At 40.9% G+C, this 13195-nt stretch overlaps 1 protein-coding gene across 1 annotated transcript in view; it reads left to right on the top strand.

Moving 5' to 3' along the window:
- Positions 1–13195, top strand: part of LOC126162186 (sodium/potassium-transporting ATPase subunit beta-2) — a 160498-nt gene that overhangs the window by 118673 nt on the left and 28630 nt on the right. Inside the window, exon 2 of the mRNA XM_049918512.1 lies at positions 1413–1553. Coding sequence (XP_049774469.1) covers positions 1413–1553 — 141 coding nt within the window. The remainder of the gene's footprint in view (positions 1–1412; positions 1554–13195) is intronic.

Raw genomic sequence — 13195 nt, forward strand, 5'->3', positions numbered from 1 at the left:
CTATCACAACCTGAGTAAAAGGAGAGTTCGGTTGGTGGGACACATCCTGAGGCATGAGGGAACAATCAGTTTGGTAACTGAAGGAAGTATTGGGCGGAGGAGGCAAAACCTGTAGAGGGAGAACAAGGCTTGCACTAAAGCAAGCAGGTTGAAGTTAGTGGTTGTTAAGTTAATCGTTATGTTTATTCAGCGTGTGACACACAATACAGCAATCTCAACACACAGCTACTCAATTTGAGAGTCAAGCTCTAAACGTCCGGCTGTTTCTGTTGATGTTCCATATTGTAACATGAAAAGTAACTATCATTTAACAACGTTATCCGGACGAAAAATTCTCTTCTTGTTTTTAAATGTCCAGTTCACATTGCTCTTTTCAATTCCCACACATTACAACCTCTAATATTATGGAAGGGAGCTGTTGGTAGATTGATGCATTTAGTGTCCAATGCGCACATCACTACATGACATGAACTGGCGATTTCAAATAAGGCAAGACGTTCTTGTTGATATTAGTTTATTTTATGGTTGTACTCTGCAACTTCAAACACGTCCGACTGCTGATTTCAACACTGATAAATGATGAGATCTTGACTCTCGAGACACGCAGCCGTGTGTCACCACTGCTTCATTGTGTGCTGAGTAAACGGAACGATATTCGTAACCCACTTGTTTCATCATCAGACTCCTTCTTCATCACCAACTGCACACGAATAACACATGTATGTCACAATAAAGCGAGTAAGTTGCCACTTTGACATATGAACCTCTTTTTAAGCTTACAAATGTCCTTCAGTGACGACCTTAGCTATAATTTTATGCATTTTACTGCACGCACAATGAAGACGGATAATTACTTTTGCTCCAGCCGCAGCCGCAGATGAAAGAATCAGCAGTTTGGGTGACCGAGTTTATGTGGAAGGAAAGGGGTGGACGGAATGGGGGGAGGGAGACACTGCTTTCATCACCAACTTCGTATCCCAACGCTGACCTGTAGTGATATTAACTTCAAATTTCATGTGTGTTCTATGCCCGACGCTGTTGACAAGACGCTAATGTCGAAAGGACAAGTAGTATATACATTCGTAAGAGAAACACAATAGCTTATAAAACTTCTTCGTAAACATCATATTGTACGAAAACCTCATTGAAATGGAAACAAGTAGGACTTAAAAATGGAAATTCTTTAGAAACGTAAAAGTATTCAAACAAATTTATTTATTTTATGTGCTTTTAGAACTCTTCCTCCTGGAAATTATAGGCAAATCGCCTTTGTTTCTTTAAAAAAAACTTTATACATTATATCTAAATAATATTGTTGCATTCAATTTTGTAATATCACTGAACTCTAAAATTACATTGATCTTGATTGTCCTCTGATTAGTTGGCTGTATTTTTGTTTTCTTCTGTTTCAGCAAAAATTCTCCTTTTCTACGTCCTGTTCTACACATGTCTGGCTGGTTTTTTCTCCGCGATGCTTGCCATTTTCTACCAGACTCTGGACATGAGGATCCCGAAACGAGAGCTAGATGGATCCTTAATCGGAGACAACCCAGGTAAATCTCAGCGGCCGTACCTTCTGTACTTTGTCTTATTTTCTGCACATTTCACTTACTCACTGGCCACAACAACTAATTTTTTCTCCAAGCATCTAGCAGGCTATTGTTTCTCATAACACATGTAATGTAAAGCAGTTCTGGCAGACACTCGAGTGTCACTAAATGACAATGTAATAATAACTACCACTTTCTCATAAGTATAATAGATGAATTTTGGTTTGTCAGTATTGTCGGTCAACTTTCAGGGACATGTTGACAAAGTGGAACTTCTGACTCAACGACAGCGAAGACAGTGACGTTTAAGATATCCCCATATGTTCTACAGGGGATTCAAAGGATCGAAATCGCTATTTTATCCAGATCACCCATTTTACGAAAAGCCTGACAGTCGAAGCTTTTCTATTAAAATCTGCCACATTGTTTAAATTGATTTTCACAGATAACGCTTCCTTTCAGTACAGGGACCACTAACGGAAGAAGTTCAAACAAGTACGCTCTCTATTTTCCGTCTTCACCACGCGTAAGAAACTGGAGGATTATGGATGCTCTGCCAGAGGAAACCTTTGAAATACCGAAGTTTTCCGTCCGTCTGCATTCTTGTAGAAGTTAATGGTATTCCTCTAGCTGAAGTGCTGTCACTTAGAAGGACAGCATGCTAACCCGGTACGTCCTGAAGAAATTATTTCTCAAAATTCGCAAAATTTGTAACTTACGTTAACGGACGTTCACTATGGTCAAAACACCGTGTTCGTTTTGGACAGTATGTCTGCCAGATACTAGGCATTTCCCCAGTTTTCCATCCGTCGACGCTCCTTGAAAGAATTGTTTAAGTATCGTGTTGAAATTTAGTGGGAAGTGGCAAAACGAAGACCGTAGTGAACTTTGCCACACTCTACATATCCAACGCACTGCACAGTTTGTGGTGGTTGGTACTTCGCACCACTGTTAGTGCATCTGTATCCTGTTTCATTCGGTCATTGAGCAAGAGGAAATTGCATGTTTGTTTACCTCTGGACGCACCCTAACGTTCCTTATTCTCATCATCCCTAAGCGAAACACACGATGTTGGCAGCAAAAAATGTCGCAAAGCCTTTTTCGAATACTCGTACCGTAAAATCATCCATCAGCGATTAGTGGAAACAACGTCGCATTTCTTTCAAGGACCCCCATTTCAGATACCCGAGTGTCTATATTTCGCATCGGATATACTGATATGCTGCCAACGGTCTTGCCACAGTGGAAAGTTAAGCGCTGTCGGATTTGGCTATCACTTGGATGGGTGATCGCCCTAGTCTGCCGAGCGCTCTTGGTTATCGCGGTGCAGTAAGCCATTGCGAAGCCAGTGCGGAGATACTTAATTGAGAAGTAGCGGCTCCACTCACGGATACTGACTATAGCCAAGAGAGCGATGCGCTGACCACCTACCCCTGCATATCCACATCTAGTGACGCCTATAGGCTGAGGGTGACACGGCGATCGGTCGATACCGTTGGACCTTTAAGACCTTTTCGAACGGAGTTTGTTCGTTTGTATATCCATCTGCTACTGTAACTGTTCTAACAGCGCGTCTCTACATGCGTACGATTTATGCTGCCATGCTTACTTGGTGAGGAGTTCATGCGCCCAGACAATACTCCGAAATTGGTAGCGATTCCAATAACAAATGAGTAGCACTTCCTCGCAACTCTCCAGTAAACCTCATTTTTCCCTATTACTGATTTTACTCGCTCAGCCCCTTCATGTCGCTTCTAGATATTTAAGCAATTTGACGGTCTACAGGAGCTCACCGATTATCTCTTAATCGAGTAGTATCGAGTTATCCTTACTATAGTCAAAGGACGATGAATACTTGTGCACACCATCATGGTCATTGAACACTCTGATGATGATGTTGTTCCTATCTGATAACGCAAGAAATGGCTCTGAGCACTATGGGACTCGACATCTTAGGTCATAAGTCCCCTAGAACTTAGAACTACTTAAACCTAACTAACCTAAGGACATCACACACACCCATGCCCGAGGCAGGATTCGAACCTGCGACCGTAGCAGTCCCGCGGTTCCGGACTGCAGCGCCAGAACCTCTAGACCACCGCGGCCGGCGATAGCGCAAGAGATAGTGTTAACATTCTTTGGGGCAACGCCGATTTACGTTGCCAGCTGCTATGTTTGTTTTGTTTGCAGATGATGCAAACATTCCAATAAATAGCAAACAAAGTCAGGTTTTAGAAATGGCTGCTAATCAAATTTTCACTGACATTAATAAATGGTTTAAAGCCTATTCACTGTCATTAAACTTTGAAAAAACTCCTCTATATGCAGTTCAGAACCTGTAAGAGATTTCTTTCCAGCATGCGTATAACATATGAAGAGATGCAGATAGAAATGGTTGACAGTGTTAAATTTATGGGATTATAACCCGACAATAAATTTAGTTAGGAAGGGCATACTACAGAACTGCTGAAGCGCCTAAACAAGTCTCATTTGCCGTGCGAATGAATTCAGATGTAGAATATGTAAGTATAAAAAGGGCTTGCATACTTTGCGTACTTTCATTCCATTATGTCATATGGGATCATATTCTGGGGTAACTCGTCAAACCGAGCGAAAGTTTTTAGAGTGCAAAAGCGTGTAGTAAGACTCGTTTGTGGTGTAAGTGGAAGAATATCGTGTTAAAAGAACAAGGTATTCTGACCACTGTTTCTCACAGTCAGTATACTTATTCCTTAAGGAAATTTGTTGCACATAATATGTATCTGTTTTCCATCCAATAGCTCAATATATAGTATCAATACCAGGAATTATAACAATCTACGTGAAGACCTAAAATCATTTACCTTGGTCTAAAAATCATTTACCGTGGTCCAATACTCAGGAACACATATTTTCAATAAATTGCCAGCAACCGTTAAAAGCTTGGTTTCATATAAAGCACAATTTAAACAGAGTTTGAAAGACCTTTTGGTAGGCAACTCCTTCCACTTAACAGATGAATATTTCAACAAGGACTCAGGTCAGCTTAAGTAAAAACGTCTGTTAGAGTTCAGTTTTGACAGTACTTGGTCATAACAGTCAACATTATGTATTTTGTGAATGATAAATTTATTAAAAGTGCATAACTATGCTTCATTCTGACAGTGTATTAATTCTGTAAATATCATCAGTTCTTCATTCTGACAGTGTATTAATTCTGTAAATATTATCAGTTCCAGTTCACTATAATGTATTTACGTATCTTGACACTCTCCTGACAAATGATCAAGGCAGTGAGTATTACATTCAGATGTTCTATGTTTTTATGTTATAATTTCTCGCATGTTCCACATCCACGAGAATCATCTAATTTTTGGGTTTGTGGAACGAAAACCGAATCTAATCTAATCTGCTCTAATCTAATCTAATCCTTGGAGCACAGCCGATGTTATCGTCGTTTTTGTTTGAGCATTCGCCGTCCAGTATAATGTAATAAGTTCTTCAAAAACCATGCGGAAAATCGCTTACTCGTTAAGATACTCACTACGATCGCACCTACTCATACATTACTAGTAGCGAAAAGTGTCGAACGTCTTTTCAAAATGTAGGAAGAAGGAATATACCTGTTTATATGCATCTACCATTTGTGTGATATCGTATGTGTATAAGGAAGCTGTGTTTCACACACAAAGCTTTTATTAAATCTGTGCCGATTCTATAACCGAAGCACAAAGAACGTCACAATGTTCCCGCTTAAAACGTGCTTTAAAATTCCGCGAAGTCGGATATTAGCATTACTGTTAACTACTGTATGCATGTGGCACTTTATTCTTTTTGTAAACAGGAGTGATCCGCTCAGTTTCCTGTCGCGCGAGATTATTCGCCGTCAAAGAGATCCTTGTTAACTTGAACTTTAAAAAGGGCTATTGCCCAGCGTGTTCAATATAAAATACATTGGTACATAAAACTTAAGGTCGAGAATAACTTCCGTATAATATCTCTGTGCCAACTAACTTAGCTCGATGAAATTTGGATCATACATAGAAAGAAATGCTACAGCGTAGTACAGAACATAACTGAAAGAAATACGCAACGGGACGAACAGAAATGACACTTTTATTCAAAGACAATACTCACATTGAAGTCATCGTTACTCATAATGGTTTCCTAGACAGGGCATGGTTCTTAATAACGTGTGTAATGACCACGGACGACAGCGCATGTTCTGTAACGTGCTTCAGGCCGGCCACAAAGTTGGTAAAAAGTTTTCGTTGTATGACGTTCCCATTCCTCCACAGGTGCGGTTGAAAACTGTTGGATGGTGGGTGGTGAATGCGGACGTGTTGCAATACGACTCCCCAACGCATACCACACACTCTCGATGGAATCTATACGATATTTCAGTTCCTGTGCTGTTCAGCGCTACCATGCAATGTTCTCTGGGACCTGCATGGATGCATGCCCAAAGATACATTGCGTGGTACTTCTGAGCAATACAGGCACGGCAATATCGTATTTATCCGCCGACACCGGGCAAGCGACTTACTGTTAAAAATGTCTCCCTTGTATGAGAGTATACATAATGGATGTACAGTCGCGGACAAAACGAGCGAGACACCTCGCCTTTTCGTTATGCTGATCCGCACAGCTTTAAAGTCTGCTACACAGCATAACAGGCAAGGCGACGAAGCGCTACCAACATACTATGCACAGGCGTGAAATTGAGAAACTATCCGAACTTTGTCAGACTGTTTTCAATCATGTGTAAGACTATATTAATGCTGATTAGTGTGTTAAACATAACACGTAAATATAAGATATAAATGAAAGTAGAAACGCTTGTTAGTATGAACTGTACTAATAAAAATTAATTTCTGCTTATCGAGATAACATAACTGTTTTAGTAAGACAAAGTACCCCAGATCGTTACGAATTAGCAATGCGCATTCGACCGCGAAACAGTTGTGTCAACGTTCAGACCAGTCATACTGGATTACCGTTGCGTAAATTTTCTTAACAAACGCCCGTATCTTTAGATTGCGTTGACATAGAAGCTCACTTTTTTACGCCACCAAGGGACCGTATACCGCAGGAAGTGCGATATATTTCCGCTTACTATGTCTGCCCATACTCGAGGTAAATGGGGTTTATGGGTTGGGTAGAAAGATAGACGGTCAAGAAAGTGAAACTATTAGGGTTCCATTTTTTACGATTTAGGTGACGAAATCCTAACAACGAAAAGAGCTATGACAGTTACTGGAGATGAGGGCCGCATAAATAATTCACCCTACTCTTTATTCGAAATGTTCTAGTTGCAGTCGATACATCAGCATATTCAAATGGTTCAAATGGCTCTGAGCACTATGGGCCTCAACATCTTAGGTCATAAGTCCCCTAGAACTTAGAACTACTTAAACCTAACTAACCTAAGGACATCACACACACCCATGCCCGAGGCAGGATTCGAACCTGCGACCGTAGCAATCCCGCGGTTCCGGACTGCAGCGCCAGAACCGCTAGACCACCGCGGCCGGCCATCAGCATATTAATTGTAGCTACGCTTTCGATCCAAATAACGTTTACAGGAATGCAAATAAAAACCATTTGCCTATACACGTGGTAATTCAGATCCCAGTATTAATGCCACCGCGTTTTGGAAGTGCGAGCATTCCCATAGCTTATGAAACACTTCGGCTGATGAACGTTTCCTGGTTGTGGCGAGTCTAGTGGAGAATTCGAAACATTGTAGAATACGTTTGGCAGATATGTCGCCGTTTATTTCATGGGGTGGTGCAGAATCATCCTACTAAATTTACTCGCTAATAACAGTATTTTGTTATTCCGATAAACATCCCGACTGATTGTCCCATAAACGGTGGCATAAAGATAGAAAATTCATGTTTTTGAGTTCAGAAAGCTCTATGCAACAGAAACCTGCACATCATTTTGCCATTTTCATTGCGAAATTACCGGCGTATACATGTCTGGGGTAATAATAAAGGGCTGTTTGCCTGGGTTGACTGCTACAGTAGTGAAAGGTGTTTGCTACTGCATGGGAGGTCTGGTTTGTTTTCGGTTCTAATCTCGATGGAGGCAGATAGACTATCAATAAAGCAATTTTAAGAAATTCTCGAGCCCCCATTACGTTTTATTGCTAGCTTTATTCTGTACCAGCGCCCTGTGGATGTCAATATGAAACTCTTGTAGAATTTCATACTTGTTACTGCCTACTTTTTCCGCATCTGTCTATAACCGAATTGACTTAAGTGTGGCACTGAATGATTTTTAACTGAATTTCGCTATGAATCTTCACGCATTGCTAAATTTGCACACTTTCATGGTAGGTCAGCAACGGTAATCCAGTATGACTGGTCTGAACTTGACGCAGACCGTTTCGCGGTCGAATGTGCATAATATTTTGCTAATTCGTAACGATCTGGGGTACTTTGTCTTACTAAAACAGTTATGTTATCCCGATAAGAAGGGAATTCATTTTTATTAGTACAGTTCATACTAACTAGCGTTTCTTCTTTCATTTATATCTTATGTTTACGTGTTGTGTTTAACACAATAATCAGCATTAATATAGTCTTACACATGATTGCAAACAGTCTGACAAAGTTCGGCTAGTTTTTCAATTTCACGCCTGTGCATAGTATGTTGGTAGCACTTCGTCGCCTTGCCTGGTATGCTGTGTAGCAGACTTTAAAGCTGTGCGGATCAGCAAAACGAAAAAGCTAGGGGTCTCGCTCGTTTTGTCCACCACTGTACCAGTGCAGATTGCAGACATATGGTTGAAGACGTATGGAAGTTTGGGTCTGATCTTGAAGCGTGCATGGATAGCCAAATGGTAAGGCGATGAGTGAGAAATCCAGGTTTGAGTCCCGTTCCGTTACAAATTTTCGCTGTCGTCATTCCGTTATACAGGTGAATGGTTATCTCTATTCGCAACTACTAATACATTTCACAATGAGATTTAAGTCGGCGGAATGGGCATGCCAGTTCATTCGTCGAACATAATCTCTTTCAAAGAGCTCCTCCACATGGGCAATTCGATGTAAACGCACAATGTTGCCCACAAAAATGAAGTCAGGGCCCAACGCACCCCCCAAATAGACGCCTGTGAGAAAGCAGTACAGTATCAAAATAACATTGTGAGATTAGCGTACAGTGTTCAAAGATCTGGAAGTCCGCAGACCATGCAATATTATGTCTCCCCATACCATACCAAATGGACCAGAAAATGGTCACGTCCGACAATGCACGAGGTACCTCACGTGGCGAAAGGTGGGAACATTAATTCACTCAGCATCATTGTCTAACATTATCGAAGTGCTGTAGTTCAGAGATGTGTTGACAGTGAAAATGCAGGAGATCTCGAGCTGTGCCAGAAATGTCAGAGGTGATCTCACAAAGTGTGCTATTTTCCATTTTAATCTTCAAATCTTGTTCATTTATTAGATTCAGAGACTTGGAAAAGATATCCTTAGAAATTTCAAACTCTTCCAAAAAATTTAGATTTTTGCCTTGTTGGCTACGTGAAGGATGATTTGAGGTGCTGGGCAGTAAATGAACAAGCCTGTACTCCATAGTCCAGTCGGTGTATTTCTTCCTCTTGTTATTTTTAATTTATTTATTTATTATTGGCTTTAATAGCAATTCATACTTACACCAGCTTTTAATTTCCCCAGATAGTCTGATGATGCCTAGAACAAGCGAAACGTGTCACATGTGAAGATTAAATAAAATTCTGTCTGTGCAAACAAGACTGCTTTTTCTGTTCTATAAATATTTTGCTACTTACATGCTGCAACCGACGAACGGGAATGTGGTATAGTTCTTACAATTTGGGATTTCGTCGTAAGCCTCTGCATTTGAAAGCAAATTCATACATTTTCTCCTTATCACCGCATCCAACGTGTCCAACTTGCCATATTTTTTCTGGCATATGATTTGCCCTTCAGGTATCGGCAGAGGAAGAATGTAACAGCTGCAAATCGGGGCTTCTCATTGGCCAATCAGCATTTCCGCGACGCCCGATAACCCTAGCAGGAAAAGCATTACCGAGTCATGTGCGTGATATGATGCGAAATTGGATGGCGCCTCATTCTACATCGCATCCTCTTATCATTTCATGTTGTAACAGTAGGCTGAACGACTGTTTCTAGCACTGCAATTAACTTCCTGCATTCATCGAATCACGAAGAATTTATTAAACCGGAAGAGAAGTACAACATGCATTTGCAGAGGGCCGTGATTCAAGTTAATCAATTGTAAACTCCGAATTTTATGCGCTAGGAGTCCAAAATTAGCAGTTGTGGCCATTAATAGACACATCGAAATGGAAAGCTTCATCTAGCCATCAAATGTTATTCAAGATTTTAGTTTCTCCTTCGTACCGCGCTGAAATGCATTCAGCAAACTGCATCCTGAAAAGACGCTGCCTGCTCTAGCAATGTTGGGGCAGGCACGATTTCCATGGACACCAATTTATGTTCCACATAGCGTGCTAAGACGAACACGATACCAAATTAAAGTCTGTTTAGAAAAGCAGCTTTAAATTATTCTCTGAAAGCTGTTCTTTGCCAATCACGCTGCATTTTTGTGAGAAACCGTTACAAGGAAACATCTAATTCACTTTCACTTCACGTTTGTTAATCGTTTTCCCATCCAATGTCACGAGTCCCCCTTTTGCCCTTCTCCACCGTCGCTATCCATTATTGGCGGTTTGTCATAATTCAGCCCAAAATCTAAAATTTCAATATTCATTCTAGAACCGATTAGTGACAGGGAGAGTAGCCGATATAGAAGAGGCGATCAAAAAGTTTGAGTTTGAGGGCGTTGCTGCAGCGGTATGCAGTAGGAAAGGGATTAGTATGGCACTCGTGTCTTTCTAATGTGTGTGCGATAAATGGGGGAATGTGGACTCTGGCCACATTATTACCAAATGCGTCCAAGTAGGACCAAAGTGCTGTTATTTTCTTGGATGCCAAACGACAAACACCGGTAGACCAATTGGAGAATGAAGACCGCGTATGAGACAGCATGTCTGCCGAGAACTACCTCTGTGGAATGGTGCGCCGATTCTGTGCCGGTTGCGACTCGGCACAAGACGCCAGTCCATCCCCTCATCCAGGGGGAGACACTCGAACACCCCCCAACCCCCTAAAGTACAGATTCACCCCATGCCATTATCGCCCCTTGGTCCCTTAAAAAAGGCATTGAATGGTCGACGATTCCTGTCGGATGAGGGTGCGAAGCAGGCATTTGCAGATTTCTTCACGCAGCCGGACACCAGGTTTTACCAATTTGGAGCATCAATGGGGTGATTGCCTCACTGCCAATGCTCACGGCGATTTTTCCCGTATATATAACTCGTGAAACAAATAAATATACATTACTCATACCACCCAGTGTAAGTCTACCCGCAGTGCTTGTCTAGCCCAATCTCTAAGAAGATCTGAAATGTGATCGGTTCATAAAATTAATCGTCCTCTGTGAAGTAAATAACTTGAGCCACCTACTAAACCTAGGTTTTCCATTCTAAGTTGGCTTACCAGTTTTAGACGAATAAGCATAAATGCCAATAACGTAGATTAACTAACTGAGCCATGATCTTTGTGACAGTAAAGAAGAATTAGTGGTAGACACTGTGAAGGAGATCTCAGAAATGTTAATCTTTTTTTTTTCTTGTAAGTACCTGCTTATGAACAAGTCTATTCTATTGCTACACTGCCACCGTAATGTAGTCATCACGTTACTATACGGCGTTTCAGCTAGGCTATCTTCTCTATAGTTCCCTTAGGTTTCTTTATTTTGTACTGTATTCTGTAAACAGATTTTTCCTCTTTTCGTTGTAAATAACTTCCTGTAATTAATTAAAAATTAGAAACTGATTCTGATCTACCTCCATTGTCATTTTCTATCACATGGTCGAATGTATGTACCAGATTGAGTGAGATGTTGATTTTATTTTTAGTGTCATCTTAGTGGGTGACAAAGGAACTGAAATTGAGGGTAGAAAAGTAAAAGCAGAAATATAGAACCGGAACTACTTTTTCAAATATTTATTTTTTGAGGAAGATACAAAAGTAGTTGCAGATTACTTCTCACTCCACTGCAAAGTTAGTGATATAGATGTTAGTTTCAGGGGCGTTGATGACCAGGTAAAACCGCTAAAATCGGACCAAGCTCCAGGGTCCTGTGGGATCCCTGGCAGATTCTGTTCAGAATTTTCAGCTGAGTTCCCTGACCCCATTAAAAAGGCTCTTTGAAAAACTGTAAATAGTGTAGATTTGGTTCCAGGTGGTCATGTCTCCCTCCAGCACTGGTGTAAGTCATGACAGTGAAGTTGGTTGTATGGAATCAGCACGTCAAGACTGAGTTATGTGGAGACATGACAGAATGGCAGAAATGAGCTATATAGTGCTTGGAAGTGAACATTACAAGATTGCAAGTAAATCTGCCAATTTGTTGGCGAATCGGTGTGGGCTATCCCACATGTCTACAAGGAATGGTGTACTACTACCAGTCATGTAACACAGTGTAAGAACAGAGGTCAGCAAAAGATTCTAACCGACAGGGACCAGAGAGGAATTTCATGCCTTGTCAATGACAATCAGTTTCAAAAGTGACAGGAACTGCCACTGTCAACAAATGCCAGTCCATCTCAGCCACCACCCAAGTGAATGTTGCCATGAGTAACACATAATGAGCATTTTGGATTCAGGTACTTCAAAAAAGACTGCTGTTCAAAATGTGCATCAAGCTGCATGTTTTCAGTTTACAAAGCAACACAGAAACCAGATAGTAACTGTAGTGTGGACCTACAAGTCACAATCTCGCCTCTTTAAAAATGATGCAAGGAGTCACATGCACAGCTGGCCCAATACAACATTTAATCCATAGTGTGTGGAGTGTGCAGTTCAGGCAAGAGGGGGTACTATGATGTTTTTGAGGTATTTTTTGTACCATGACTTGTGCTCACTCATTCAGCTAACTGTGAGCATGAACCAAGATGTTTATTTTATTATTCTTGGTGGCCAAATGTTGGCCTTTCTACTGCATCTGCATGATGTGAATGCAGTGTATGCACACTTCATTTAAGGTGACAGCAGCCATGTTCAAATGACTTCACTTATATGTTCCTGTTTAGAAAACACAGGCACCATACCAAACCCACTGAAACACTTGATCTTATTCCCACTGCAAATGTCAGAACTATCTGGAACAGCGGTTGGAACACAGCAATCACCATCCCCACAATTTTGGAGCTCAACAAGATCTAATCATCAATGAGTGGTTACAACTGGATATGGACTGCCTGAAGAAATTTTGGTATGTCTTCCTCAACAGACTGAGGCCATTATAGAGGATAGAGGAGGTGTTATACAATGAATATCAAAGCATCTCATGGGGTGACTAATGCTTTGTCATGACTGCCTATATTTAGGGGTTATGGTATGATAAATTGGTGATCAAAAACTTGTTGGTTGAGATTTCCATACAATTTATCTATGTAGAAGAGTGTCCATTTGTTTGTTTGTAATTCATTCAAATCTACAGTTTTATGCTGATCTTAATGAAATTTTGAATACTTCACATTCAAGACAAGAGGAAGGTCAGTGCCTTGAGAAACGTTATCAGACATCTCAAAAAGTACTTGA

Source organism: Schistocerca cancellata, chromosome 2, assembly GCF_023864275.1.
Source record: "Schistocerca cancellata isolate TAMUIC-IGC-003103 chromosome 2, iqSchCanc2.1, whole genome shotgun sequence".
NCBI classification, from domain to species: Eukaryota; Metazoa; Arthropoda; class Insecta; order Orthoptera; family Acrididae; genus Schistocerca; species Schistocerca cancellata.